Raw genomic sequence first — 25950 nt, 5'->3', positions numbered from 1 at the left:
GCTCATGCCGATTTCCTCGCCCCCCCCCAGGCTCGTGCCGATTTCTCCGCCCCACCACCCCACAGACCCCCTGCACTGACCCCTTCATATCTTGAAAACTTCAACCTAATTACCCCTTAACCTTCTAAACTCAGGGAATATAACCCTCGTTCGTGTGATCTCTCTTTGTAACTTATTGCTTGGAGTCCAGGTATCATTCAGACAAATCTAAGCTGCACCTCTAGGCTCATACATCCTTCCTAAGGCATTGTGCCCAGAACTGCCCTCAGTAACTCCAGGCGTGGTCTAACCAGTGCTTTGTACAGCTGAAACATGACCTCTACCCCCTTGTATTCCCGTCCTCTCGATATAAAGGTCAGCATTCCATCAGCCTTCATGATTATTTTTGTACCTGGACCCCCAGGTCTCTCTGAACTTCCATGGTTTCTACATTTTCACCATTTCCAAAGTACCCTATTTTGTCCTTTTCTTTAATACCCAAAGTGGATAACCAGCCAGATGTCCACATTGAAATCTTTTTGCTCGTTCATTTCATATATTTGTATCCCTTGGTAATTTTATGCTTCCAATGCCACTTTTCATTGTGTTATCAGCAAATTTGGGAAATGTGGCTTTTCAGCCCATCTGGATCATTAATAAATATGGTGAATAGCTGAGACCCCAACACAGATCCTTACAGGACACCGGTCATCACTTCCTTCTGATTAGAGTATATGCCCATTATCCTTGTCTTCTTCCTCTCGGACAATTTTCTAAGCAGCTCAATGTGCCTCTAATGAATTTCAACTTTAGCTAACTGTTTCTTGTAAGGGACTTTATCAAATGTCTCTGAAATTCCATATAAATAACTTCTATAGATATTCTACTGTCCACTACTTTAGTTGTCTCTTCAAAAAATTCAAATTGATTAATCATGACCTATCCTTTACAGATTCATCTTTGAAGTAGATTCTACTGTTCTAATTTACAACAGTGCCTACTCTTCAAAAGAGCATCACTGGCTGTAAGGTGCTTTAGGACGTTCTGAGGTTGTGAAAGGTGCTATAGAAATGCAACTCCTTTTCTTTCTTCATGGGCTCTTTCTCTGTTTTGCCTCAGTTTAATGTCTCATCCAGACGATGGCACCTCAGACAGTGCAGCACTCCCTCTGCAGTGGAGTATCACCCTGCTTTGTGTGCTCAGGTCTTCAGGGTGGGACTTTAACCCATGTCCTTCTGACATGGACGAGAATGCTTTCCACCGAGCTACGGAAGTTTAATGATCAGGATTCTGGTCCTCCTACAGTGCACTCTTCACCAGATGTTGTTCATTGTAAAGTTATTGCTCAGTAGCTGTTCATACATCTGGAAATGTAATTTCTTTCTGGGCTTGTCTATTTCTCAGTTTGCGATTGTTTTCCGGACCCCACGATACTGGAACATCGATATTGAAAAACCAATCACAGTCTTTGTCCAGCTGAAGAGGAGGAAAGATGGAGAAACTAGTGAGGCCAAAGCATTCACATACTGCCCCAGAGTGGAAGGTAAGTGAAAGGGGGAGGTGAGAATCCAGGCCTGTACATCAACATGCTGAACCCCTGAGTGAACACAGACTGCACAAAGGTGGCTGGGATCACTGTTGAACCTTTGAGGGCCAGAAGGCTTTGTGCAGACCCTCACACCGAATTTCGATCCTAAGCATGGTATCCATAGGATAATGGGTGGGCTGTGGGGTCTGGAAGACAAGACAAGGCAGGGTAAGGAGGAATTTTGGGAGTAGGGATGGCCTAGACAGTATTTTCCCATAATAGCTCATGTTATGGAATGAATGTGATACTGATACTGGCATTAATAGGGGACACAAAGGTGGTGTATGTTTTCTTACCCCTCAGAGTGTCTGTCAATTAAATAATTTCAATTTATTGATTTTGTGAGTTTTAAACTAAAGAGGATTATTTATTCTCACACACTTACTCTAAGTTAATGCAACATCACACACTCGTTCTCACAAACTCACACAAAAAGTTTAGATACAGATAAGTGAATGCACTTTTAGAGAATATAGTTATCTAAGTCTCTAATTTACGACTTCTGATCTCCCATGTAGCAGGTCTCTGGTTCACAGGTTATGAGGTTTCCTGTAGTTCAGTTTCTAGGAGGTTGGTTCTCAGGTGAACTTGTTATGTTGGTTGGTTCTCAGGTGAACTTGAGCATGTTATGTACTTAGGCTTCCTGATGTCTTTCAGCTTGTTTCAAGTCTGGTTCACAGTCTGGCTGAACTGATGGTTCTGCTTACAAACAGTTTGTGCTGATATTTAAAAGTAGACAGAAAACATGGCTGTCTCGCCATGAGACTTTCACAAGTTCAAAGTCTTTTCTAAATGGGGGCAGTGATGTTCATGTTGATTCCAGCAACTGTGTTGCAGGTTAACAACTCTTAAAGTTTGAGACAGTCACAGAATCTCACAGTGCAGAAGAGGCCCTTCGGCCCATCAAGTCTGCACCGAGTCAGTGTCTTTGTTTCAGAAAGACCCACTCATTCTGATAATACCCTCTTTGATTGGTTTCAGGGAAGGGTATTGAATCACATCAGTCTGAAAGGTTCTTATTTTTGGTCCATCCTTAAACAAAGATGTGTGTGAATTCCACAGATGATATTCATTTGTCTGTAGCTCAAATGCCAATAGTCACATGATTCTCAGCAGCCATTTTAATAGACTGTTTATGTTCAGTTTTTAAAAATATTGCCTGAAAATTCATAGTATACTGGGGCATAAAATTCAATATTGAAAAATTGAAGGTAACTGTGGCTAGAATGCACAAAATAATCTGGATATTATCCCTCTGTCTCTCACTCAAGAAGCTTGATACATTCCTGGACAAAACAACTCGCTTGATTGGCACCCAATCCATAAACATTCACTCCCTCCACCACCGATGCACAATGGCAGCAGTGTGAACCATCTACAAGATGCACTGCAGGAACTCATCAAGGCTCCTTAGACCTGCCAAACTCACAACCACTACCACCTAGAAGGACAAGGGCAGCAGACACATGGGAACACCACCGCCGGAAGTTCCCCTCCAAGTCACTCACCATCCTGATTTGGAAATATATCGCCGTTCCTTCACTGTCGCTGGGTCAAAATCCTAGAACTCCCTCCCTAACAGCAGTCCAACACCACGTGGACTGCAGCGGTTCAAGAAGGCAGCTCACCACCACCTTCTAAAAGGCAATGGGACGGGCAATAAATGTTGGCCTAGCTAGCGATGCCCACATCCTGTGAATGAATTTTTTAAAAAAGCCCTTTCACTCCTCCAGCTCCCCCATTTCCCACCCACCCCCTCCACTCCCCCCACAATCCAACAACCCATTAAAAGCTCTGACAAGTGAGAAGCACCTACAGAAACACAAGTTCTTCTGAGAACTCAAATCAAACGCATCACTTAGAGCCTTGCAGTTTGTACTGCATTCATTTCAATCATTGCTTTAACACTGAGCTTACCCCTGGCAGCTCAAGAGGAGCAGGGGGTCATGAGAGGGGCACGGAGACGTGGGCTTCCTCTTGATTCCCATCCATTGCCCCATGATGGAATGTCCCTGGATGATTGGCTCGACTATCCACGTGCTGCCAGTGCTTGTTGTCTCACTCTGGGGCTGAGCCTCCTTCAGCCTTTAAACCAAAATCAGCCATTCACTTGGAGCAGAAAGTTTCACCTCACTCCAAGCCTGTCTCCAAACTATTCGCAACAGTGAAGCACTTGGCTCATCTCAATACATCCTTCACCACCAGTGTGTTCAAGGGTTCAAAGGGCTGATGGTGATTTTCTGAAAATAGAATTTCTCTTTATTCTGGGTCTGGTTAGGTAATAATTGGGTTACTTTTTGCAAAGACTGATTTGACTTCCAGCCAGCCTGAGCCGTTTTCTATATCACTCTTATTCTCCTTCCAACAGACAAAGAGGAGGTCCATCGGAAGAGGCTGAAGAGGCTCCCTCACTTCTCTGATCATTTTGGGGGAGGGAGTTCATCAGGGGGGGCTACAGGGTTTGGAGGAAGAGGAGGAGGAGGAGGAGGTGAGGCCTGAATTTTATTCTCACTTAATTCATGCATCTGGTGAAGTTTCTTTGAATTTCTAACACGGTGCTTCTGGTGGCTGCGAATCTGGCGTGGAGGGGAGGAGGGTGGGGTGGAGGCGAGGCACTGGGGGAACTGGTGGGGTTCAGGGGAGGGGATGGGGGAACAGATGAACTGGAGGTGACATTATCTTGCCTCGGGCAGCAGGGCTGCTGGCCCAAGTGACTAAGGGTGAGCTCCATGAGGACTCTGAGGATTTCTGTTGCTATCTTTTCAGGTTATAACTTCAATTCTATCGGATTTGTGAACAGTTTTGGAAACCCACACTGTACGTACCAACAGGGAATGCAGCACACTGGGGGACCACAGGGGTGTATGGAACTAACCACTGGGCAGGGCCTCCAACAGATCACTACATCTCAACCCAGAGCCCAGGGCGCAGACAGCTCTTCAGGGGAGGCCCAGCAGCTAACCCTCCAGCCAGGTACGTGATATGGTGCATAATGTCTCACCTGCCCATTCTGCTAGCCTATCTGTGTTAATTTGTATAATCCTCACTGTTTGTCACACTTCCAAGTTTGGTATCGTTAAATTTTGAGGTTTTACTGTGTTCCAAAATCCATGTCATTTATATATAGCAAAGAAAGGCTGTAGCCCTAGCACTGGCCCTTGGGGAACGCCACAGTCTATATCATCCTCTAGGCTGAAAAATAACCACTCGGATGCCTCGTTATCCAAGCTGACATCGACCTTCCCCGTTTCATCAGCATCAAATTTGGTGACCAGTCTATTGTTTGGTAATTTGTCAATTGTTTTCTTCAAATCCACATAGACAAGATCCACTGAATTCCCCTCATCAACCTTCTCTGTTAATTCATCAAAAAATTCAATTGGATTAGTCAAGCACAATCTGTCTTTTATAAATTTGTGCTGGTTCTCCTTAAGGAACTGAAACCTCTCCCAAGTGTGTGCTGATTTTTTTTTTTCCCCTTGATTATTGTTTTTAAAACCTTACCCACTGCTAATATTAAACTGATTCGATGTAGTTACCCGCACTGTCCTTGCACCCTTTCTTAAACAAGGGTTCAACCATTTGCCACTCTCCAATCCTCTGGCACCTTCCATGTATCTAGGGGTGTTTGGAAGGTTTTGGCAAACTCTTCGTTATCTCCAATCCCTCTTGCCTTATCAACCTGGGACACCAGCCATCTGGACCAGGCAACTTATCCTCTGTGAGTATAGCCAGCCTTTCCAGTACGTTCTGCCTATCAATTCTCACACCATCCATTACCTCTATCATCTCCACTTTTACTAATATTTAGTTAGATTCATCTTCCTTAGTAAACATCAAGACAAGGTACTCATTAAGTATTCTAGCCTTGCCCTGTGTCTCAAAGCATACATCACCCTCTTTGTCCCTAATAGGACCCATCCAGCCTCTTACTACCCGTTTACTATTTACATACCATTAGAAAATCTTTATGTTAACTGTCATTCTATTCTCTCTTTGCCAGTCTTATTTTCTGTTTCACTCTGCCTCTCAAGTTATTGCATTAGGCCTGGTTCTAGCGTGAAGAATTCAACTGACCTACAAGATTCACTTGCTTTTGTTTCATCACATTCTCCATCTCTCTCATCACCCGAGGAGTGCTGCCTTTGGTTCCCTGCCCTTTCACTCTTATTGGAATGTACCTATCCCGTACCTGAAACGTTGCTTCCTTAAAGATCACCCATTGCTCTGTTACAGTTTTTCTTGTCAGTCTTTGGTTCCATTTCCACTCCCCTCTCAATCTATTGAAGTTTGCCGCTTTCCAATGTAGAAGTTCCACTTTAGATTCACACCAAGACTCTATGCTGTAACTTGATTCAGGAACCATTACTTTAAATTGGAAAATTGCTATTTCAGTTGATCAGAGAGACCCAGCCTGGACCTGTAGAGGAAGCAGATTGGCTGATGAAGCAGGTGGAATATTTTGCAGAGATGACTCTTCAGTGGACAGAGAATGTCTATGGATGTTATTTATATTGACTTCCAGAAGGCATTTGCAGAAGTCTCTCAAAAAGACTGTTAGCAAAGGTTGAAGCTCATGGAATTGAAGGCAGATTTTTGAACTGGTTAGGAAATTGGCTGAATGTTGGGCGATAGAGAATAGGGATAATGGGAAGGTACTCTAATTGGCAGGATGTAATTAATACTGTTGCATGTGTAGTTGGGGCCTCAACTATTCACTGTATTTACCGATGACTTAAACAATTGGATAGAAAACCATATATCAAAGTTTGCTAATAAGTGGCATTGTAAACAGTGTAGCTAGAAATATAAAATTGCTAAGAGATATTGAAAGGCTGAGAATGGACAAACCTGTGGCAAATGTATTTCAATGGAGGCAAGTGTGAGATCAGCCATTTTGAACCTAAAAAGGATAAAACAGGGGACTTTCTAAATGATGAGCTAGAAACAGTGGAGGTCCAAAGAGATTTAAGGGTGTCATGTGTAAAGATCATGACAACGTCATGAACTGGTACAGAAAATAACCAAAAAGGTTGTTGGAGTGCTGGCCTTTATATCAAGAGGATGAGGATACAAGGGGGTAGAAGTCATGCTTTAGCTGTACAAAGCCCTGGGTAGAGAATTGAGTGTTTTGTGGGCACCACACCTTAGAGAAGGATATGCTGGCTTTGAAGGGAATGCAGTGTAGATTTGGCAGACTGATACCTGGGCTCCAAGGCTTACATTACCAGGAGAGATTACATAAACTACCAATGTAGTCTCTAATTTAGAAGGTTAAGGAATGATTTGATCAAAAATGTTTACAATATTAATGGGAATGGAAAAGGTACATGAAGAGGTACTATTTCACTGGCTGGGGAGGCTAGGGGGCAAAATCTAAAAACTAGAGCCAGATCTTTCGGGAGTGAAATTAGGAAACATTGCCTGACACAGAGGGTGGGATAAGTTTGGAACTCTCTTCTGCAAATGGCAATTGATGCTAGATCAATTGTTAATTTGAATAGGGTCTCAAAAGAAGTGGCTAGTTTGATTTGCCAAATTTCCCTAGATTCTGGAAAGGTCCCATCAGATTGGAAAATAGCAAATGTGACTCCTTTTTCAAGAAAGGTAGGAGACAGAAAGCAGGAAACTACGGGCCAGTTAACTTAACATCTGTCATGGGGAAAATATTAAGCAAGTTATAGTGGGGCACTTAGAAACCTCAATGCAATCAGGCAGAGTCAACATGGTTTGTGAAAGGGAAACCATGCTTGACTAATTTATCATTTCTTTGAGAAAGTAACAAGCAACATGGATAAAGGGGAACCTGTAGATGTGGCGTTCTTGGATTTCCAGAAGACATTTGACAAGGTGCCACATCAAAGGTTACTGCACAAAATAAGAACTCATGGTGTAAGAGATAATATAATTAGCATGGATAGAGGATTGGTTAGCTAACAGGAAACAGAGTAGGCATAAATAAATGAATCATTTTCAGATTGGTAAGATGTGACAAGTGGAGTGCCACAGGGATCAGTGCTGGGGCCTCAACTATTTACAATCTATATCAATAACCTGAATGATGGATCCGAATGTATGGTTGCTAAATTTGGTTGTGATACAAAGATAAGTTGCAGAGTAAGTTGTCAACAGGACATAAGGAGTCTGCAACAGGATATGGAATAGGTTAAATGAATGGGCCAAAATTTGGCAGATGGAGTATAATGTGGGAAAATGTGAACTTGTCCACTTTGGCAGGAAGAATAGAAAAACATCATATTATTTAAATGGAGAGAGATTGTAGGACTGGACGTACAAAGGGATCTGGGTGTCCTAGTACATGAATCACAAAAAGTTAGTATGTAGGTACAGCAAGTGATTAGGAAAGCAAGTGAAATGTTGTTGTTTATTGCAAGGGGAATGGAACATAGAAGTAGGGAAGTTTTGCTATAGTTGTACAGGGTGTTGGTGAGACCATATCTGGAGTATTGTGTACAATTTTGGTCTCCTTATTTAAGAAAGGATATAAATGCGTTAGAAACAATTCAGAGGAGGTTCACTCGACTAATTCCTGGGGTGAGGGGTTTCTCTTATGAGGAAAGGTTGTACCTGTACCCATTGGCATTTGGAAGAATGAGCGGTGATCTTATTGAAACATATAAGATCCTGAGGGCACTTGACAAGGTGGATACTGAAAGGACAAACTTGACCAGGGAACACCATTTAAAAATAAGGAGTCTCTCATTGAAGATTGAGACGAGGATAAATTTTTTTCTCTTGAAGGTTGAGAGTCTGTGGAACTCACTTTCCCAGAAAGCAGTTGAGACAGAGTCATTGGATATTTTTAAGGCAGAGGTAGACAGATTCTTGACTAACCAGGATGTCGAAGGTTATCAGGGGTAGGCGCAATGTGGAGTTGAGGCCACAACCAGATCAGCCATGATCTTATTGAATGACGGAGCAGGCTCAAAGGGCCGAATGATCTACTCCTCCTCATTTGTATGTTGTTTTGTAAAACTCAGATTTATAGATTTTTGTTAACTAAAGGTGTAAAGAGATATGGAGCAAAAGCGGGTGGATAGAGTCAGGCCTCAGATCAGCAATGATCTCATTGAATGGCAGAACAGGCTCAAGGAGCCAGATGGCTGCCTCCGGTTTGAATGTGGATCACCAATTATCTTGTTTAGTGTGAGATGTTGATCTGTGGATCACTTATTCTTCCCTCACTCTGCAGAGCAATTTCTTCATATGAGAGCTCTGCAGATTACACAGCGTACAGCCCGGGCTTTACTGGACTACGCCATCACTGGAGATGTCCGCATGCTACTGGCTGTCCAGAGACACCTGACAGCTATTCAGGATGAAAATGGAGACACGTAAGTATTCTTTCATGTAGCAGCAGTCATATATTTATGGTGACATATTTTGGGTGATGTATCCATAGGCTGGGTGTGTTTACAGTGATATATCCACAGTATTACGATCCCAGTAGAGACCGATAACTTTTAAAGAGACATGAATTTCCCAGTGACCAACACAGTGGCACAGGACAAGATTTCATGTTTGGGATAATAATTGGCAAGTAACATTGATGCCACAAAGGTGCCAGGCAATGACCATCTCCAACAAGAGAGAATCTAACCATCACTCCTTGACATTCAGTGGCATCACCATTGCTGAATCTCCATCTGTCAACATCCTGGGGGGGTTATCATTGACCAGAAACTGGACTAGCCATATAAATACTGTGGCTACAAGAGCAGGTCGGAGGCTAGGAATCCTGTAGTGAGTAACTTGCCTCCTGACCCCCGCACCACCCCCACCCCCCAAAAGCCTGTCCATCATCTACAAGGCACAAGTCAGGATTGTGATGGAATACTCTCCACTTGCCTGGATGAGTGCAGCTTCTACAACACTCGAGGCTCAACACCATTGAGGATTGGCATCCCATCCACGACCTTAAACATTCAGTCCCTCAACCACTGATGCACAGTAGCAGCAGTGAGCACCACCTACAAGATGCACTGCAGCAACTCACCAAGGCTCTTATAACAACACCTTCCAAACCTGTGACCTCCACCACCTAGAAGGACAAGGGCAGCAGATAGATGGGAACACCACCACCTGGAAGTTCCCCTCCAAGTCACTCACCATTCTGACTTGGAAATATATCGCCGTTCCTTCACTGTCACTGGGTCACTATCCTGGAACTCCCTCCCTAACAGCACTGTGGGTGTACCTACACCACATGGACTGCAGCAGTTCAAGAAGGCAGCTCACCACCACCTTACTAAGAGCAATCAGGGATGGACAATAAATGCTGGCCCAATCAGCGGTGCCCATGTGCCATGAACGAATAAATGAAAAAAATCAAGTCTTTTATTGTAACAACCAAACTAAAATCAACATTAACTAAGCATTACTTAGTAATACACTAAACTACAGAAAAGGATTCCTTATTAACTTCTTACACAACCAAATACCCCATTCCACATTTCTACATTACGTTTCTGCAGTGTGTGTGGTGTAGTTTTGTGTTTAAAAATCCCAAGCTCCTCCCAACTTTAGCAGGATCTCTTTTTCCTGCCCCACCAGGAGGCATCTTCCAGTGTCCTCTTAAACAAAATCACTCAATCTTCTGGGCAAAATTGAATGGTCTTCCAGTAGCAAGGCACCCTCTGGTGACGCCTTGCTTTTTAACCCTCTACAATCCTTGTTTCTGTCCTCACCAGAACTCTGCTTGGCGGTTAACCCAACAACAGACCTTTCCTTCTATCTGGCAAAGCAGCACCTGCTTTCAGTTTTCTCTTCCAGATCTTTCTGTCTGACTGACCCTGGCAGCAAGACCAGCTCCTTCTACTTTGTGTGCAGAAGCTTAACATTTACACAAGTTTCAATTTGAGTTTCTGTCTCCATAATGAGCTGATCATGTGGGTTTGTCTCCGTGCAGTCTCAGTAGGAGGTCAGTGGGCAATATGTCCGAGATTCCTTAACAGTTCAGCATTAACCTAGCTGATTTTGGGCAGGACAGTAATTTTGGGACCTTGTGCCCAGCTTTGTGGTAGGGAGATTGTCCAAGGACTGTGGCTGGGAAGTGAATATGTATTGACAGGTGCAGACTGTCGCTCACCATTCAAAGACTAACACTCACCATTCATTCCCATACAGGGAGGGAGGTGCCTGTGCAATCGGGCAGGGGAAATGTTTCCGGGCCATCTGAAGCTGGCTGGCAGTGTGCGCCACCACATGGGGACAGTGTTGAGCTGCTATTCTGACAAGATCTCTTCTCTTCACAGGTCGTTACATTTGGCCATCATCCATCAACAGCCCCTTGTGGTTCAGCAGCTGCTGCAGGTTATTGTTAGTATTCCACGACAGAACATCATCAACATCCCCAATGATCTACGTCAGGTCAGTCTCTGCACATCAGCCTTTTCCTATCCTATTTCCAGCTCCTCACCAAATTTCATCAAGTCTACAGCGCAGAACCTGACCATTCAGTCTACTCAATCCATGTTCATATCCCATACGAGTCCCCTCCCACTCTATTTCATATCCTCCTGTCCCTCTGCTCTTTCACTCCTCTGCTCTACTGTAGGTTACTACCTACATTACCTCCAGTCAAGCAACATCTTCATTTTAAAATTTTCATCCTTATTTTCAAATCTCTCATAAGCCTCGCCCCCTTCATATTCTCTGTCATCACCTCCAATCCCACACCCCTCCTCTAATTCTGGCCTCTTGTGTTTAATTGCTCCACCGTTGGTGGCCATACCTTCAGTTGCCTGGGCCCCAAGCTCTGGGATACCCTCTCTACGCCTCTCTGCTTCTCTGCCTCACTTCCCTTCTTTAAGACGCTCCTTAAAACCTGCCTCTTTGACCAAACTTTTGCCCACCTGATCTAATATCGCCTCCTGTGTCCCGGTGTCATCTTTTTTTTTATAATGTTCCTGTCAAGCACCTTGGGACATTTCATTATGTTAAAGATGCTACACAAACATAAGTTGTTGCTGTTTGAGGCTTCCCCTAAAATGCTTCTATGCTGTTTTGTTTCAACCATTCCTTCCTGAATTCCACATTCTCTCCATTCTCTGGGTAAAGGAGTTTCTCCTGAATTCCTTATGGATTTATTTGTAACTTGTTTATCTGTTACTCTCTTGTAACTTATACAGAGTCCCTAGTTTTGGATTTCCTTTGAATAGAAGCATTTTCTCTACATCTCTCTTTCATTATCTTAAAGAGCTCAACGACATCACCCAGCAACCTTTCTCCTAAAGGAAAGAGACCCAGCCTGCTTAATTATTCCTGATGAGTACAAACATTCAGTTTTGGAATCACCCATGTGAATTTTTTTGCACCTCCTCCACTGTCTCTATATCCATTTAATAATACAGAGACTAGAAACGTTCACCAGACTCCCAGTGTGTCTAACTAGAAATGTTCACCAGACTCCCAGTGTGTCTAACTAGGTATGTTCACCAGACTCCCAGTGTGTCTAACTTGGAATGTTCACCAGACTCCCAGTGTGTCGAACTAGGAATGTTCACCAGACTCCCAGTGTGTCTAACTAGGGTCCTATTCAAGTTTAACCTAACTTCTTTGTTTTTCAATTCCATTCCTCTAGAAATTCACCCCAGTGCTTTCTTGAGTTTTATGGTTTTATTAACTTACTTTGCTCTCTCTAGTGACTCGTGTATCTTTACCCTCAAACCCCTCTGTCCTTCTGTCCAATTAGGCACTTACTTTGCAAGAATTATGTCCCTCCCTATTCTTTCCAAAATGTCTCACCTCACATTTATCTATGTTGAAGCTCATTTGCTGCTTAAACACCTATTCTACAAGTTTTTTAATGTCATCTTACATTCCACATCAGAATTAATTATATCCCTCAATTAGGTTCCAAAAATAAGTTTTGAAATTGTACTTCCAATTCATGAGTCCTAATTGTTGAAGATGTCACATGCAAATTGTAGCAAATGAAAAAGATCACTGCACACATTGGGTTAGATACAGAGTGAAGCTCCCTCTACACTGTCCCCATCAAACACTCCCAGGACAGGTACAGCACGGGGTTAGATACAGAGTGAAGCTCCCTCTACACTGTCCCCATCAAACACTCCCAGGACAGGTACAGCACGGGGTTAGATACAGAGTGAAGCTCCCTCTACACTGTCCCCATCAAACACTCCCAGGACAGGTACAGCACGGGGTTAGATACAGAGTAAAGCTCCCTCTACACTGTCCCCATCAAACACTCCCAGATCAGGTACAGCACGGGGGTTAGATACAGAGTAAAGCTCCCTCTACACTGTCCCCATCAAACACTCCCAGGACAGGTACAGCATGGGTTTAGCAGTTTGGTGACTATGATTTAGCCTAAAAGGTTTTGTGATTTTTTTTTTTGTCTATCTCAGACTCCTCTGCACCTCGGTGTAATCACCCAGCAACACAGGATTGTTGAGTTACTGCTCACTGCTGGGGCTAATGCCACCATTTTAGATCGTCATGGAAACTCCATTCTCCATCTTGCCCTCCATAGAAAGGATGAGAAGATGGTGGAATTATTGCTGGAACATCTCAAGCCTCAGGCCCTCAGCAAGCTGCTGACGTTACCAGACTGTAATGGTAGGTAATGCATGCGAGAGGTTCACAGAACTAATGGTTAAGTGCACCACCTAGTGAGCTGCTAACTCTCAAAGAGCAGAGACCGCAGGTTCGATCCCTCAGCCTGGCTGAGTTAGCTGACCTTAGCTGTGATGGTGGGACCATTGCAATTTGCTTAGCTTAGCTGTATTCCAGAAAGGTATTCCAGGATTCCTGCCCCTGATCCTCATCTAGGATCCTGTGTGTGGCCACTGACTGTGTCAGGATGCGGTGACTGCTTGAGTGCAGAGCCAAGGTGCTCACATGCCTGTGGAACTGTCTTCCCTGCCCACCCCGGGGGTCAGGGGCCCTCCGACTTATCAATTGTTACACCCAGCAACATTCAGCATCTCTGGTCACAAGGGGAATAAAATTTAACAAAAAATCCAAAACTTCAAGCATGAAGAAGAATCTCAATCGGTGTGTTTTACTCAGTCACTGTACTAACTGTCTGACTCTCTTTTTCCAGGGTTGTACCCCGTGCACCTGGCAGTGAAAGCAGTGAATAAAAATTTGCTGCAAATTCTGCTGAACAAAGGGGCAGATAAAAACATTGCTGAACAGAAAAGCGGCCGGACGCCACTGCACTTGGCTGTGGAAATCCAGAGTCTGAATCTGACTGGACACCTCTTGTTGGAAGTAGGTCACTTTGTACAGGTGTCATGGTAACCGTGTTGGACATGGGGCATCTGGGCTCTCCCCGCCCACCTTTTTTTCCCACCCCAGCAGCTGCTTTGAAAGCTGCTGCATGTCACCTTCCTGCAGGTGGGCAGAGCTGCCCGTTCCCTCATGCTTAACGCCACCGAGGACCAAGCTTCCTCGCCTGATGCTTCCCAGATGAGTGGCTTGGGGGCAGGTGTGTACCCTCGCCCCCATGTCCCATCCTCCACTCGAGACTCCTTTTAAATATTACAGCACTATTGGTCGCTGGCCAGCTGTGAGGGGTGAGTCGAGGCTCTTCTGGGACCTTAAAGGGACAGCTGCAGTAAACTCTGCATTCAATATTCATGGAGATACTAATGTTGCCACTTCAGCTGCTGCTGAAGAGTTTAATTCTTTTTTTTATCCATATTTTGCACGTAAGAAACTAAGGGCGGGTCCCACCATGAATGGGCTGGAAAATCCGCGCCCAACTTTTCATTTCTCTGCTCCTGAAATCCATTGTGAAATGCCCGCCCTCCATGTGATTGTGTTGCTGTACCAGGCTGGATTGGCAAATCTCAGGGAATGTTTGAGCGACCTGGGAAGGAGTGGGTTAAAAGGACAAACAGGTGATGAGCCGTGGGTATGCTTGTGGGAGTGAAGTGTTACTGTGATGTCAAGGCAACGTTCAACAACAACTTGAGAGACCTCAAAACTTCTGATGCAAAAGCTGAAGATGAGCCTTTCTCAATATGTCGGCCTGTCCCTTTGATTAGAAAACCGCTATGGCTTGGCTGATGGTCAATGTCGAACTGCCTAAATCCCAAAGGGAAGCTTGAAACAGATGCCAAAACGTTTTTTTCAATTTGTATAGTATGATGAGAGGTTCTGAAATCAGGAAATGATGTCCCCGATTAGTTGTGATGATTTTATAGTAGAATAAAGATTTATTAAAAGAATAAAGCAAAAAACAAACCACAGTTACATTTAGGCCAGAATTTTACGTTCGGCATGGGTGCGTGTGCCTGACACGCACAAACGTAATATGACGCGCAATGACATTGGGCATGTGTCCCGATATCATCGCGCACTGGTGCGATATTTATTTCAGCAGACGGATGCCAGAGTTGGCTGCGTGCCCGCTGATAATTGAAAGACCTATTAAGGCCATTAATGAGCTAATTAACTTGAAATTTACACTGCCAAACCTGACGGTTGGCGGGCAGGCGAAAAAGCCAAGCGGCCTTTACATTTTTTAGGAAACCTCATCCACGAGCGGGATGAGGTTTCCTAAAGCTAATATAAATTAAATAAAAACTTTATTTTGAATTTAAAAACATGTCCCATCTCATGTGACACAGTTACTTGAGGGTACATGTTTCATTAAATTTTTATTGTCTTTCTCAATTTTTTAAAAAAGCACTTCAATCTCCCTGAGGCAGCTCCGTGTGTGAACTGTGCGCTAGGCCCGGCTCTCCCTCCCCGCCCCCCCCCCTCCCCCCTCGCTCAGTGCTGCTGTTCGCAATCCACGCAGGGCGGGCACAGGCACAGGAAAACCCACCCTGTCCTTAGTCCATCTCTCGCTAACACCAGGCCCCAGCAAAATTCTCGTAGCTTCTCATGCACCTCTAACACAGGGTTCCAGTAAACCTCACCACAAACCAGCGTCCTGCTTTTTCTTGTTCTTTCCTGAGCTTTTTTAATCTTTCACACACCGTTTGTCTCTCTGTCACCCCCCTCACCTCCTCTGTTCTCTATCTATTGCTCATACTGTCACTCAGTGTCACACTCTCACACATGCACTCTTTCTCACTCACTTGTTCTTTCACTCCCTCACACTCTCTCGTTCTCTCACACATGCACCTTCTTTCTCGCTCTGGTATTTGCTCTTTTCCTCTCTGTGCTTTATCCCTCACTTGCTCCTGTGCTTTGTCCCTCTTTCCCCCCTCTCCACACCTCTGGTGCTCATGCTGACGGACTAGGTTTTATGTTTGAAGCTCCTCAATTTGGCAGCATGGTTGGGTTTAGTTTGAGGAAGCAGCTGGGGAGGGAGGGAGATTGGAACTGGTTCCCTGAGGAACAGACCTTCTGGTCTCCAGATCATTGGAAACCAGCCATACTCCTTAAGATGCACTACAGGACTTCTCAGAAGTCCCGACGTGCTGACTTCATGGGAATTGTCCAGGAAGTTTGAACTTCTGATGGGGCAATTCCCCTGCTCCCTGGGACCCTCCAAAAGAGACTCCAACTCTGAGTTAGTTGGAGACTGGACAGTTCTGACTTACTTACTCATTGGGATAATTACCCAGGAAATGTTAGACAGAAAAGTCCTAGTCTAACTCCTGAGTAACTGTACAACTGACCCCACCAACCCCTGCCATCCCAGTGACTGTATGATTACCCCGACACCCTCAAATCCACCCTGATCTGAATTGACCCACCCTCCCTGCCCATTGCCACCCTCACTGCCACCCCCCCATTGTCACTCCATTCTCCCTGTCACCTTACCCACTTACCTCACCCACCCTACACCCTTACCCACCCATACAGTCACCCATTCAGTCATACACTAACACACTGAAAAGCTGGTTAAATTTCAGTATGTTAGTGAACACTTATCAGAATACGGCAGCTAGTAAAAAGGGAGCATGGCTTCTCTTCCCCAGCGCTATGGAAGAGTAGCTCCATTTCAGGTGCGCTCCGCGATTCTGGAGAAGCTGGAATTGGAGGTCCTGGCTGGAAACGCGGAGCTCCAGTGTGGCGCAGAAAAATTTCCACTTGGCTCTGATCCGGTGATTGCCACTCCTCGAAGATTCAAGCCGAGCGCCAAAAAGGACCCTTCAAAGTGACAGAGGAAAGACTCATTCAGTCTATCTGTCTGCTTAGTGTTGAAGCACTGATTCTGAGCTGAAAGGAACAGGTACAGATCTATCTGCAACCCCCCCCCGTCCCAGGAAGAGGCTTCTTATAAGGTTCTGTTGCTGTTCATTCTAGGCTGGTGTGGAAGTCGACCGTCCTACATTCGAGGGGAACACTGCACTTCACTTGGCTGCAGGCTATGGTTTCCCAGCTCTCACAGCTATGCTGCTCACTGCAGGTTTGTTACAGTCACAGCCATTCTTTCCTGTTCTTGATATTGATGTCGCCAAATCTCCTCTGAGAGTGTGGATCGATCACCATTCGAGATCCTCTATGTCTCAAAATTCTAATCTCATCAGATGCAGGAACTGAGGATTTAATATAAATTTCTACCCTCCTGAAGAGGCTGTAATTTGTAAATGAGCCTCACACCCATCAAAATTTACAGCACAGAGGGGAAGCCCTTTGGCCCATCGTGTCTGTGCTGGTTCTTTGCTAGAGTTCCACTGGCCCTTTGTCTTTGTTTACTTACTCTTCCATTAAGAGGTCCGATTGTCCCTCCTGAACCACTCTGTGTGTGAAAGCCAAATCTGCTCCAATAACTGAATGTGAACAGATTCTTCCTCCTGTATCTCCTCCTTCTCTGAGGATTTTAAATTGTTGCAGCTTTGTCACAGACTCCGTGTAGAGGAAAACTATTCACAATCAAAGGACTTCATCATTTTAAAAACTGTTAAATTTCCTCCTCCTTTGCTCCAATGTAAATAAACCCAATTCCTCCTGTCTCTCTTCAGATTTTCCTTCTGGTGAATGGCTCCAAAATCTTAATGGAATCCTTGACACTACACTCACTATGACCCAATATTCTATATGTATCTTCATCCCCTCCGCCCCCAACTCCATCTCTTTCTATCTCCCACTTCCCCATTCGTCTCCTTCTCCCCACTTCACCCCAGTTAAATAACTGGCTTGTATACGAGTTGACATTCTGCCCTTCCCCCTCCTCAGACAGAGCCTGACAATCATGGATGAGCAGAGGACATTAGTGACTAAGAAATATATTTGACTCTAATCTTCATCTCCCCCATCACCAACTCTAGGAGCTGATCAAAATGCAGAAAACTATGAGCCCATATTGGATTCAGAGGAAGAGGATGAATCGGGTCAGGAGGTCTGTCATGGGCACACACCATTTGACATCACTGTCAGTGAGAAGGTATGTGGGAAACAGCCCATCCTATCAACACTTCAATTGGATCACCCCTTAATCTTCAACATGCAGGAGAATACAAGCCTAGTTAATGCAGTAGGTCCTCATAATTTAACCCTTTTGGCACCAATATCGATCTGTGCTGCATCCCCTCTGAGCTCAGTATATCCTTCCTGAGGCGAGGTGCCCAGAACTGAGCACAGGATTCCAAATGCAGTCTAACCAGAGCTCGGCACAGCTGGAATATAACTTCCTCCTCTTTGTATTCCAGCCCTCTTCAGATAAAGGCCAATATTCCATTAGCCTTTTAAATTATTTTTTGTACCTGGCCACTAGCTTATAACAATGTCTGTAAATAGACCCTGAAATCTCTCTGCTCCTCACCATCTGATCTATCTTTGTTCAATCCAGAATGCACTTCCCTACATTAAACTCCATTTGCCACAGTTTTGTTAATGTTCCCTTGTAACTTTCTGCTCCCACATACACTGCCAGGTGATGGCAGCATCACTGGACTGGTAATCCAGAGGCCCAGGCTAGTGCTTTGGGAACATGGGTTCAAATCCCACCATGGCAGCTGATGCAACTTAAATTCAATTCATAAATCTGGAATATAAACTAGTCTCAGCAATTGTGACTGTGAAACTATCACCAATTGTCATAAAAACCCATCTGGTTCACTAACGTCCTTCAGGAAAGGAAATCTGCTGTCCTTATCTGGTCTGGCCTCCTTGAAGAACTGACCACAACTGGATGATTTAATTGAATTTCTTGTGTGAATATTCCCATTGTATAGAAACTGATGGATTCTCTCTCTCACTCTGTTCAGGTTCGTGATATTTTACTGGGAGAATCTTGTAAATGGAAGGAAACGAATCCGCAGTTGACTGAAGGCCAACAAGGTAACTGCCCGCCCTTGCCCTCGATCCTGTGCCTGGGCACTGGGGGCTCAGTGGGTACATGCACCAGTCGCTGAGCCAGACACACAAAAAAACCATTGTACACATGTCCCCATAGTTTTTATTTTATAAGTGCCTCTCTTCCCCTCTGATTTTGGGCAAAAGACACAAGTTTGAAGAAACTCATCTGAGCCACTAGGCTCCTGAATTGGTTAATAATCAATTCTGTTCAGGAACCCGATACTATTGGTTCTTCCTTCTGTCTGTCAGACAGGCTCTGGGTCGTCATTCTGAGTTTAGTTTCCATTCCAAGGTGCAACTTTAACTGATTAGCTGCTTAAGTGCTTAATAAATTTGGGTATGTGTACGTGTGGCACCCATTTTATGTTCTCATGTCTTTGCCCACATTGCTGCAGCCTATGGTCAGCTGAGCAGTTTGAGTCTGAGTGATTGGTCCAGTTTTTGATTGGGTAAGTGCTGGTCAATCACTGTCCCTCAGTATTACCCCCTCCCAGCCTCTCTGATAGTATTTGGGTAATTCCTGTGTCTCCCTGTGTGTGTATTGAGGCCCTGGTTACAGACTGTAAACTAAATGCTGGCTTTGTTTTCCTTACAGGCAGTGTTGCATCTCTCGGCCCTGAAGCCCTGGGAGAACTGAACAAAGTGTTAAACCAGGAGGTGGCAAGTTCGGACTGGGTGCACCTGGCAGAAAAGCTGAATCTTGGTTCTCTTTCTGAGCTACTCAAAACTGCCAAGTCTCCAAGCAAGTCCCTGTTGGATAATTTTGACGTATGTTTTTCTTGTATTTGTTGCTCACTTATGTTGGCACTGACTGTGACTCTGCTGAGGACACAGTTTGAAAGGGCTGGACTAACTCTGACTGTGACTCTAACACTGACTGTGACTCTGCTGAGGACACAGTTTGAAAGGGCTGGACTAACTCTGACTGTGACTCTAACACTGACTGTGACTCTGCTGAGGACACAGTTTGAAAGGGCTGGACTAACTCTCCTATTGTGGCCAATCTCTCCAGTATCCTAATACTCTCATGGAAACCCATGGTGGATAGGGGAGTGTCTGTTGTTGGCTACATGGATGATAAGATTCCCCATAAGAGATTAGTAGCAAAAAATGAGAGCATGTGAATTAGGAGGTAACCTTGTGGTGCAGGTTTGGAGGAAGGAAACGGAGTGGGGATAAAGGGTAAATAATCTGGTGAGATGAAGGTAGTGGTGTTACCCGAGTACTTCACTGTATATATTAATGACTCGGATAAAGGAAAAGAGCATCATATACCTAAGCTTGAATATGACACTAAGTTCAAAGGTTGCTGATGGGAAGAGAAAGTTACAAAGGGACATAGACAGTTTAACTGCTAACAGGACTGAGACAGGGCCAGTGTACCAGCAGTTTGGTGGTGAGACTGTGGTAGGAATCTGGAATTCTCTCTCCAAAAAGTTTGGCTTCATGGTTTAACACTCTTAGCCCTGGTATAATCCTGATGAATCTGTGTTGCACCCTCTCTAAGGCCAATACACCCTTCCTGAGGGCTGATGCCCAGTGCTGAACACAGTAATGGAAATGGAATTTGACCGTGGTTCTGTATGTCTGAATTCCAGTCTCTGGTGAAGCTGAATGGAATGTTGACCTTTTTGATTCCCCTTTTTTGTATCTCTGCACAAGCTTTCAGTGACTTCTGTACACAAACACCCAAACTGCTTTACTCCTTCACAGCTCCTAGTCTCTCACTGCAGAGGAATAGAGCAATTTGACTTTCTCAGATCCAAAGTGGATGACCTCACAGTTCATGTCAAAGAAAAAGACAGGCAAAAAAGATGATAAATGGTTTGAAGAGGAAACAAACCACCTTTTGGGAAGTTCAAGGGACACTGGAACACCAACAAAGAGATCACCAACATCCTACAGTCAAAAACTAATAAGCAGATTTTGGACAAATGTTGTAAAAAGCAACAGCTGAGGCAGCAAGTGAAGCCCTGGACATCCGCAGGTCATGGGGTTCTGATACAGAGTCGCTGTGTGAAAGGGAGGAAGGTGATGACAGGAATAATCTGAAGCCGCACCCGGGAAAGGTAATCCAGCCTCCGGCTAACATCCTGCAGCACACCGATCTAGATGACCAATGTATGCAGGCAGAGAAGCTAATGGACATGCAAAGAGACCCAGATGCCAGGACTCTTAAGCATCAGCCTTGTGGCTGACATCACAGAGATGATGATGAACAAAGGTAGACCATGTAGAACTGCAAAGAGGTCTGAGAGAAAAGAGAGAAAGCACCATGGTGGAGCAAACATCGTGGGTGCAGGAAAAAAAGAGATGGGCAGCTGAAAAAGCAGCGTTCACAGCAATCTAGCTATTATAGGAAACAGATGAGAAGAAACTAGCCAGACAGACCATGGGAGAGCCATCCAACATGGTGTGCCCCTCAACAAACGGACTGAAATCCTGTAATCCAAACTAACAATCTTGAGTAAGATAGCAAATATGAATAAGTTTGCCAATGGCAAATGGAATGTAAATCCCTTTGAAGCAGATTTAGGAGGAGCAAATAGAAGCGGCAGTCAAAGAGATGGATGTTAAAAGTGTGGCTGGGCCCCGCATGAATGTGGATACCACCTACGACATTAATGAGGTAGATGACACCTGGCTTCCTTGACTCTTCCCTCTCTGGCTTAAATCAGATACCATTCCAGAGATCCTGAAGTACAGCCAAACCATTCTGATCCCTAAAATGGAAGACATTGCCTGAAGAGTATTGACAACAGGCAGCCAATTACCATCGGTTGAATGCTGTTGCGACTCTTCAGTAAGATCATGGCAAAAAGGTTAAGCAAATGGTTGAAATCAATGCCCATCAGAAGGGATTGTTAGCTGTCATGCCGGCTGTAAGGTCAATATTGCCATTTTGAAGAACATTGTCAAAGGTGTCAAGTTGTGGTCACTCCTGGAGGCTTTTTGTACGTAGACAAGCCATGTAAAAATTTGAGTTGGATGCTTGCTTTATCCATGCACATCAGGTGAAGTATATAAAATAGTCAAGTGCCTCATCATCTAATTAATGATACACACAAATGGATGAACAAGATTCCCACTTTCCCTACCTATTGTCCAATGAAGTCACAGCCAGGGGAGCAGGTTTGGTGAAATCAGCAGATAGATAAGACCCTGTTGAGCACGACTCTAGTCTGACACTGAAGAGGCATGAGAGGCATGGAATAAGTGGGAGGCCTCAGTTTCTGGCTAAGTACATGTACACTTATTGTTTTCTAATGGTGAGAGACGAGGAGCTGTGGAGGAGGAAAGTAGGTTTGGTGTTTGTGTACAGAAGTCACTGAAAGTTCGTGCAGAGATACAAAAAAGGGGAATCAAGAAGCTGAATGGAATGTTGGCTTTTATCTCAGAGACCTGAATTCAGACATACAGAACCACGGTCAAATTCCATTTAGATTACTGTGTTCAGCTCTGGGCATCAGCCCTCAGGAAGGGTGTATTGGCCTTAGAGAGGGTGCAGCACAGATTCATCAGGATTATACCAGGGCTAAGAGTGATAAACCATGAAGCCAACCTTTTGGAGAGGGTATTCCAGATTCCTACTACAGTCTCGCCTCTAGACTGCTGGTACACTGGCCCTATCTCAGTCTGGTGAGCTGACAGGAGAATTATCAAGTGGCTTATTGTGTTTTCTCATGGATGGAGCCTGCAGTGCCTTTGACTGTGTTCATGTGATGCTGACCCAGTATTGAACAGTAAAGTTACAAACCTACCCCTCTTCAGATTTCAGGTGGGACGATTCAGCAGTTAGTTAACGCACTACAGTGCCTGGGTTTGGAGAAAGCGGTGAACATTATCCAGAAAACAGAAACATATAAAGCACTTCAATCCTCAGGTATTTGTTGCGTGCTATTATTGGGGATAATGGGGTGAAGGAGTATTTCTCCTCTGCTAATCAGTCAGAGCACTCAGGATTGGCATTTCCCAAACTTGTCTCATAAAACCATAGTCATTGAGACTGGGGTGCAAACGGTTTGGGGGTGTATCAATGTTGGGGGAAGAGGTGTGAGGGATTTGGGGTTGTATCAATGTGGGACGGTGAAGGGTTTGGGGGGGTGTATCATGAGGGGGGTGAAGGGTTTGGGGGTTGTATTATTGGGGGTGTGGGTGAGGGTTTGGGGGTATATTAATGGGGTGAGGGGTTTGGGGGGTATATTAATGGGGTGTAGGTGAGGGGTTTGGGGGGGTATATTAATGGGTGTGGGTGAGGGGTTTGGGGGGGTATATTAATGGGTGTGGGTGAGGGGTTGGGGAGTATATTAATGGGTGTGGGTGAGGGGTTGGGGGGGGTATTAATGGGTGTGGGTGAGGGGGTGTGGGTGAGGGGTTGGGGGATATATTAATGGGTGTGGGTGAGGGGTGAGGGGTATATTAATGGGTGTGGGTGAGGGGTATATTAATGGGTGTGGGTGAGGGGTGGGGGGTATATTAATGGGTGTGGGTGAGGGGTATATTAATGGGTGTGGGTGAGGGGTGGGGGGGTATATTAATGGGTGTGGATGAGGGGTTGGGGGGGTATATTAATGGGTGTGGGTGAGGGGTTGGGGGGTATATTAATGGGTGTGGGTGAGGAGTTTGAGGGGGGTATATTAATGGGTGTGGGTGAGGAGTTGGGGGGGTATATTAATGGGTGTGGGTGAGGAGTTTGAGGGGGGTATATTAATGGGTGTGGATGAGGGGTTGGGGGGGTATATTAATGGGTGTGGGTGAGGGGTTGGGGGGTATATTAATGGGTGTGGGTGAGGGGTTGGGGGGGTATATTAATGGGTGTGGGTGAGGAGTTTGACGGGGGTATATTAATGGGTGTGGGTGAGGGGTTGGGGGGGTATATTAATGGGTGTGGGTGAGGAGTTGGGGGGGTATATTAATGGGTGTGGGTGAGGAGTTTGAGGGGGGTATATTAATGGGTGTGGGTGAGGGGTTTGGGGGGTATATTAATGGGTGTGGGTGAGGGGTTGGGGGGTATATTAATGGGTGTGGGTGAGGGGGGTATATTAATGGGTGTGGGTGAGGGGTTTGGGGGGTATATTAATGGGTGTGGGTGAGGGGTTGGGGGGGTATATTAATGGTTGTGGGTGAGGGGTATATTAATGGGTGTGGGTGAGGGGTTTGGGGGGTATGTTAATGGGTGTGGGTGAGGGGTTGGGGGGGTATATTAATGGTTGTGGGTGAGGGGTTGGGGGGGTATATTAATGGGTGTGGGTGAGGGGTTGGGGGGGGTATATTAATGGGTCTGGGTGAGGGGTTGGGGGGGGGGTATATTAATGGGTGTGGGTGAGGGGTTGGGGGGGTATATTAACGGGTGTGGGTGAGGGGTTTGGGGGGTATATTAATGGGTGTGGGTGAGGGGTTGGGGGGGTATATTAATGGGTGTGGGTGAGGAGTTGGGGGGGGTATATTAACGGGTGTGGGTGAGGAGTTGGGGGGGGTATATTAATGGGTGTGGGTGAGGGGTTTGGGGGGGTATATTAATGGGTGTGGGTGAGGGGTTTGGGGGGGTATATTAATGGGTGTGGGTGAGGGGTTGGGGGGGGTATATTAATGGGTGTGGGTGAGGGGTTTGGGGGGGTATATTAATGGGTGTGGGTGAGGGGTTGGGGGGGTATATTAATGGGTGTGGGTGAGGGGTTTGGGGGGGTATATTAATGGGTGTGGGTGAGGGGTTGGGGGGGTATATTAATGGGTGTGGGTGAGGGGTTGGGGGGGTATATTAATGGGTGTGGGTGAGGGGTTGGGGGGGTATATTAATGGGTGTGGGTGAGGGGTTGGGGGGGTATATTAATGGGTGTGGGTGAGGGGTTGGGGGGGTATATTAATGGGTGTGGGTGAGGGGTTGGGGGGGTATATTAATGGGTGTGGGTGAGGAGTTTGGGGGGGTATATTAATGGGTGTGGGTGAGGAGTTTGGGGGGGTATATTAATGGGTGTGGGTGAGGAGTTTGAGGGGGGTATATTAATGGGTGTGGGTGAGGGGTTGGGGGGGGATATATTAATGGGTGTGGGTGAGGGGTTGGGGCAGGTATATTAATGGGTGTGGGTGAGGAGTTTGGGGGGTATATTAATGGGTGTGGGTGAGGAGTTTGGGGGGGTATATTAACGGGTGTGGGTGAGGGTTTGGGGGGGTATATTAATGGGTGTGGGTGAGGGGTTGGGGGGGCTATATTAATGGGTGTGGGTGAGGGGTTGGGGCAGGTATATTAATGGGTGTGGGTGAGGAGTTTGGGGGGTATATTAATGGGTGTGGGTGAGGGGTTGGGGGGGTATCTGATGATACAGTGCTGACATGTTTTGGGGACTCGGGCTTTGTAGGTAAGGACATTGGGAGACAGCCCTTTTCTCTGTGTCTCTTATTGGTGAGATTGACTGAGGTTTGTTTCTTGCAGATGGGAAACAGTCAGTGGACAGCGCCTACGAGAGCGGCTCCCAAAAGGAAATCAGCCAAAAGGATAATCTGACCCCCACAACACTGACCAGTGAGCAGCCGGTTTAACCAGGAGCATCTCATGTTTATACACACCTGAGAGATTAGAAAAGAGAAAGTCATTCCTGCAAACTGTAGTTTGTAACAAACTGATCAACCGTATGCCTTTAAAAAGAATATGTGTGTGTGTTTTGCCCATTTGGATTCCGTCTTCTTTGTACTAAAGACTGCTGATCAATGGATGGCTCTTGTGTCGTGGTGACATGTGTCATGATCTACTGATCGGTGTATCAGCTGAAACCCGTGCCTGTTCCAGTATCGAATTAATTGCCGTGTTCTAATGGGTGATGCAGTGACCTCACTGTGGATGAACAGTTGATTAACGTTTACACATCTGTACAAAAGAGTTCACATTTCATACAGAACACAATGATGAGTTGTCTCTTGCTGTGCTCGGCCTGTGATGTGTACGTTGGGTTTAGTTGAGAGGGCAGAGCTGAGGACAGCAACCACAGGGCATGGTGAAGAGCCATGGGGAAATTCGGGCCACCATCCTGAAAGGGTCCAACTCTCTCCTTCACCCCCACCCCCCAAAATGGTCAGGTTACAGGTCCTCCCCATGACCTCCTTAAGGTAAACCATGATGTTGCTTTTTATCTCTA

The 25950-nt window shown here is 45.4% G+C and overlaps 1 protein-coding gene across 2 annotated transcripts in view; it reads left to right on the top strand.

The window, feature by feature from the left end:
* LOC144668500 (nuclear factor NF-kappa-B p100 subunit-like) overlaps nt 1-25591 on the top strand; it is a 63691-nt gene extending 38100 nt beyond the window's left edge. For both annotated transcript variants that reach the window (XM_078530527.1, XM_078530528.1), the window contains exons 11-23: nt 1384-1522; nt 3936-4055; nt 4334-4540; nt 8781-8922; nt 10843-10957; nt 12961-13171; nt 13659-13828; nt 16826-16928; nt 17791-17906; nt 18730-18802; nt 19416-19588; nt 22592-22703; nt 25251-25591. In XM_078530527.1, coding sequence (XP_078386653.1) covers nt 1384-1522; nt 3936-4055; nt 4334-4540; nt 8781-8922; nt 10843-10957; nt 12961-13171; nt 13659-13828; nt 16826-16928; nt 17791-17906; nt 18730-18802; nt 19416-19588; nt 22592-22703; nt 25251-25357 — 1788 coding nt within the window. In that variant the 3' untranslated portion in view covers nt 25358-25591. The remainder of the gene's footprint in view (nt 1-1383; nt 1523-3935; nt 4056-4333; nt 4541-8780; nt 8923-10842; nt 10958-12960; nt 13172-13658; nt 13829-16825; nt 16929-17790; nt 17907-18729; nt 18803-19415; nt 19589-22591; nt 22704-25250) is intronic.
* Nucleotides 25592-25950: the final 359 nt, after the last annotated feature.

This window comes from Cetorhinus maximus, chromosome 27, assembly GCF_964194155.1.
Source record: "Cetorhinus maximus chromosome 27, sCetMax3.hap1.1, whole genome shotgun sequence".
Classification (NCBI taxonomy): Eukaryota; Metazoa; Chordata; class Chondrichthyes; order Lamniformes; family Cetorhinidae; genus Cetorhinus; species Cetorhinus maximus.
Note: the sequence above shows the minus strand (reverse complement) of the source record. Positions and strands in the feature narration are given on the sequence as shown.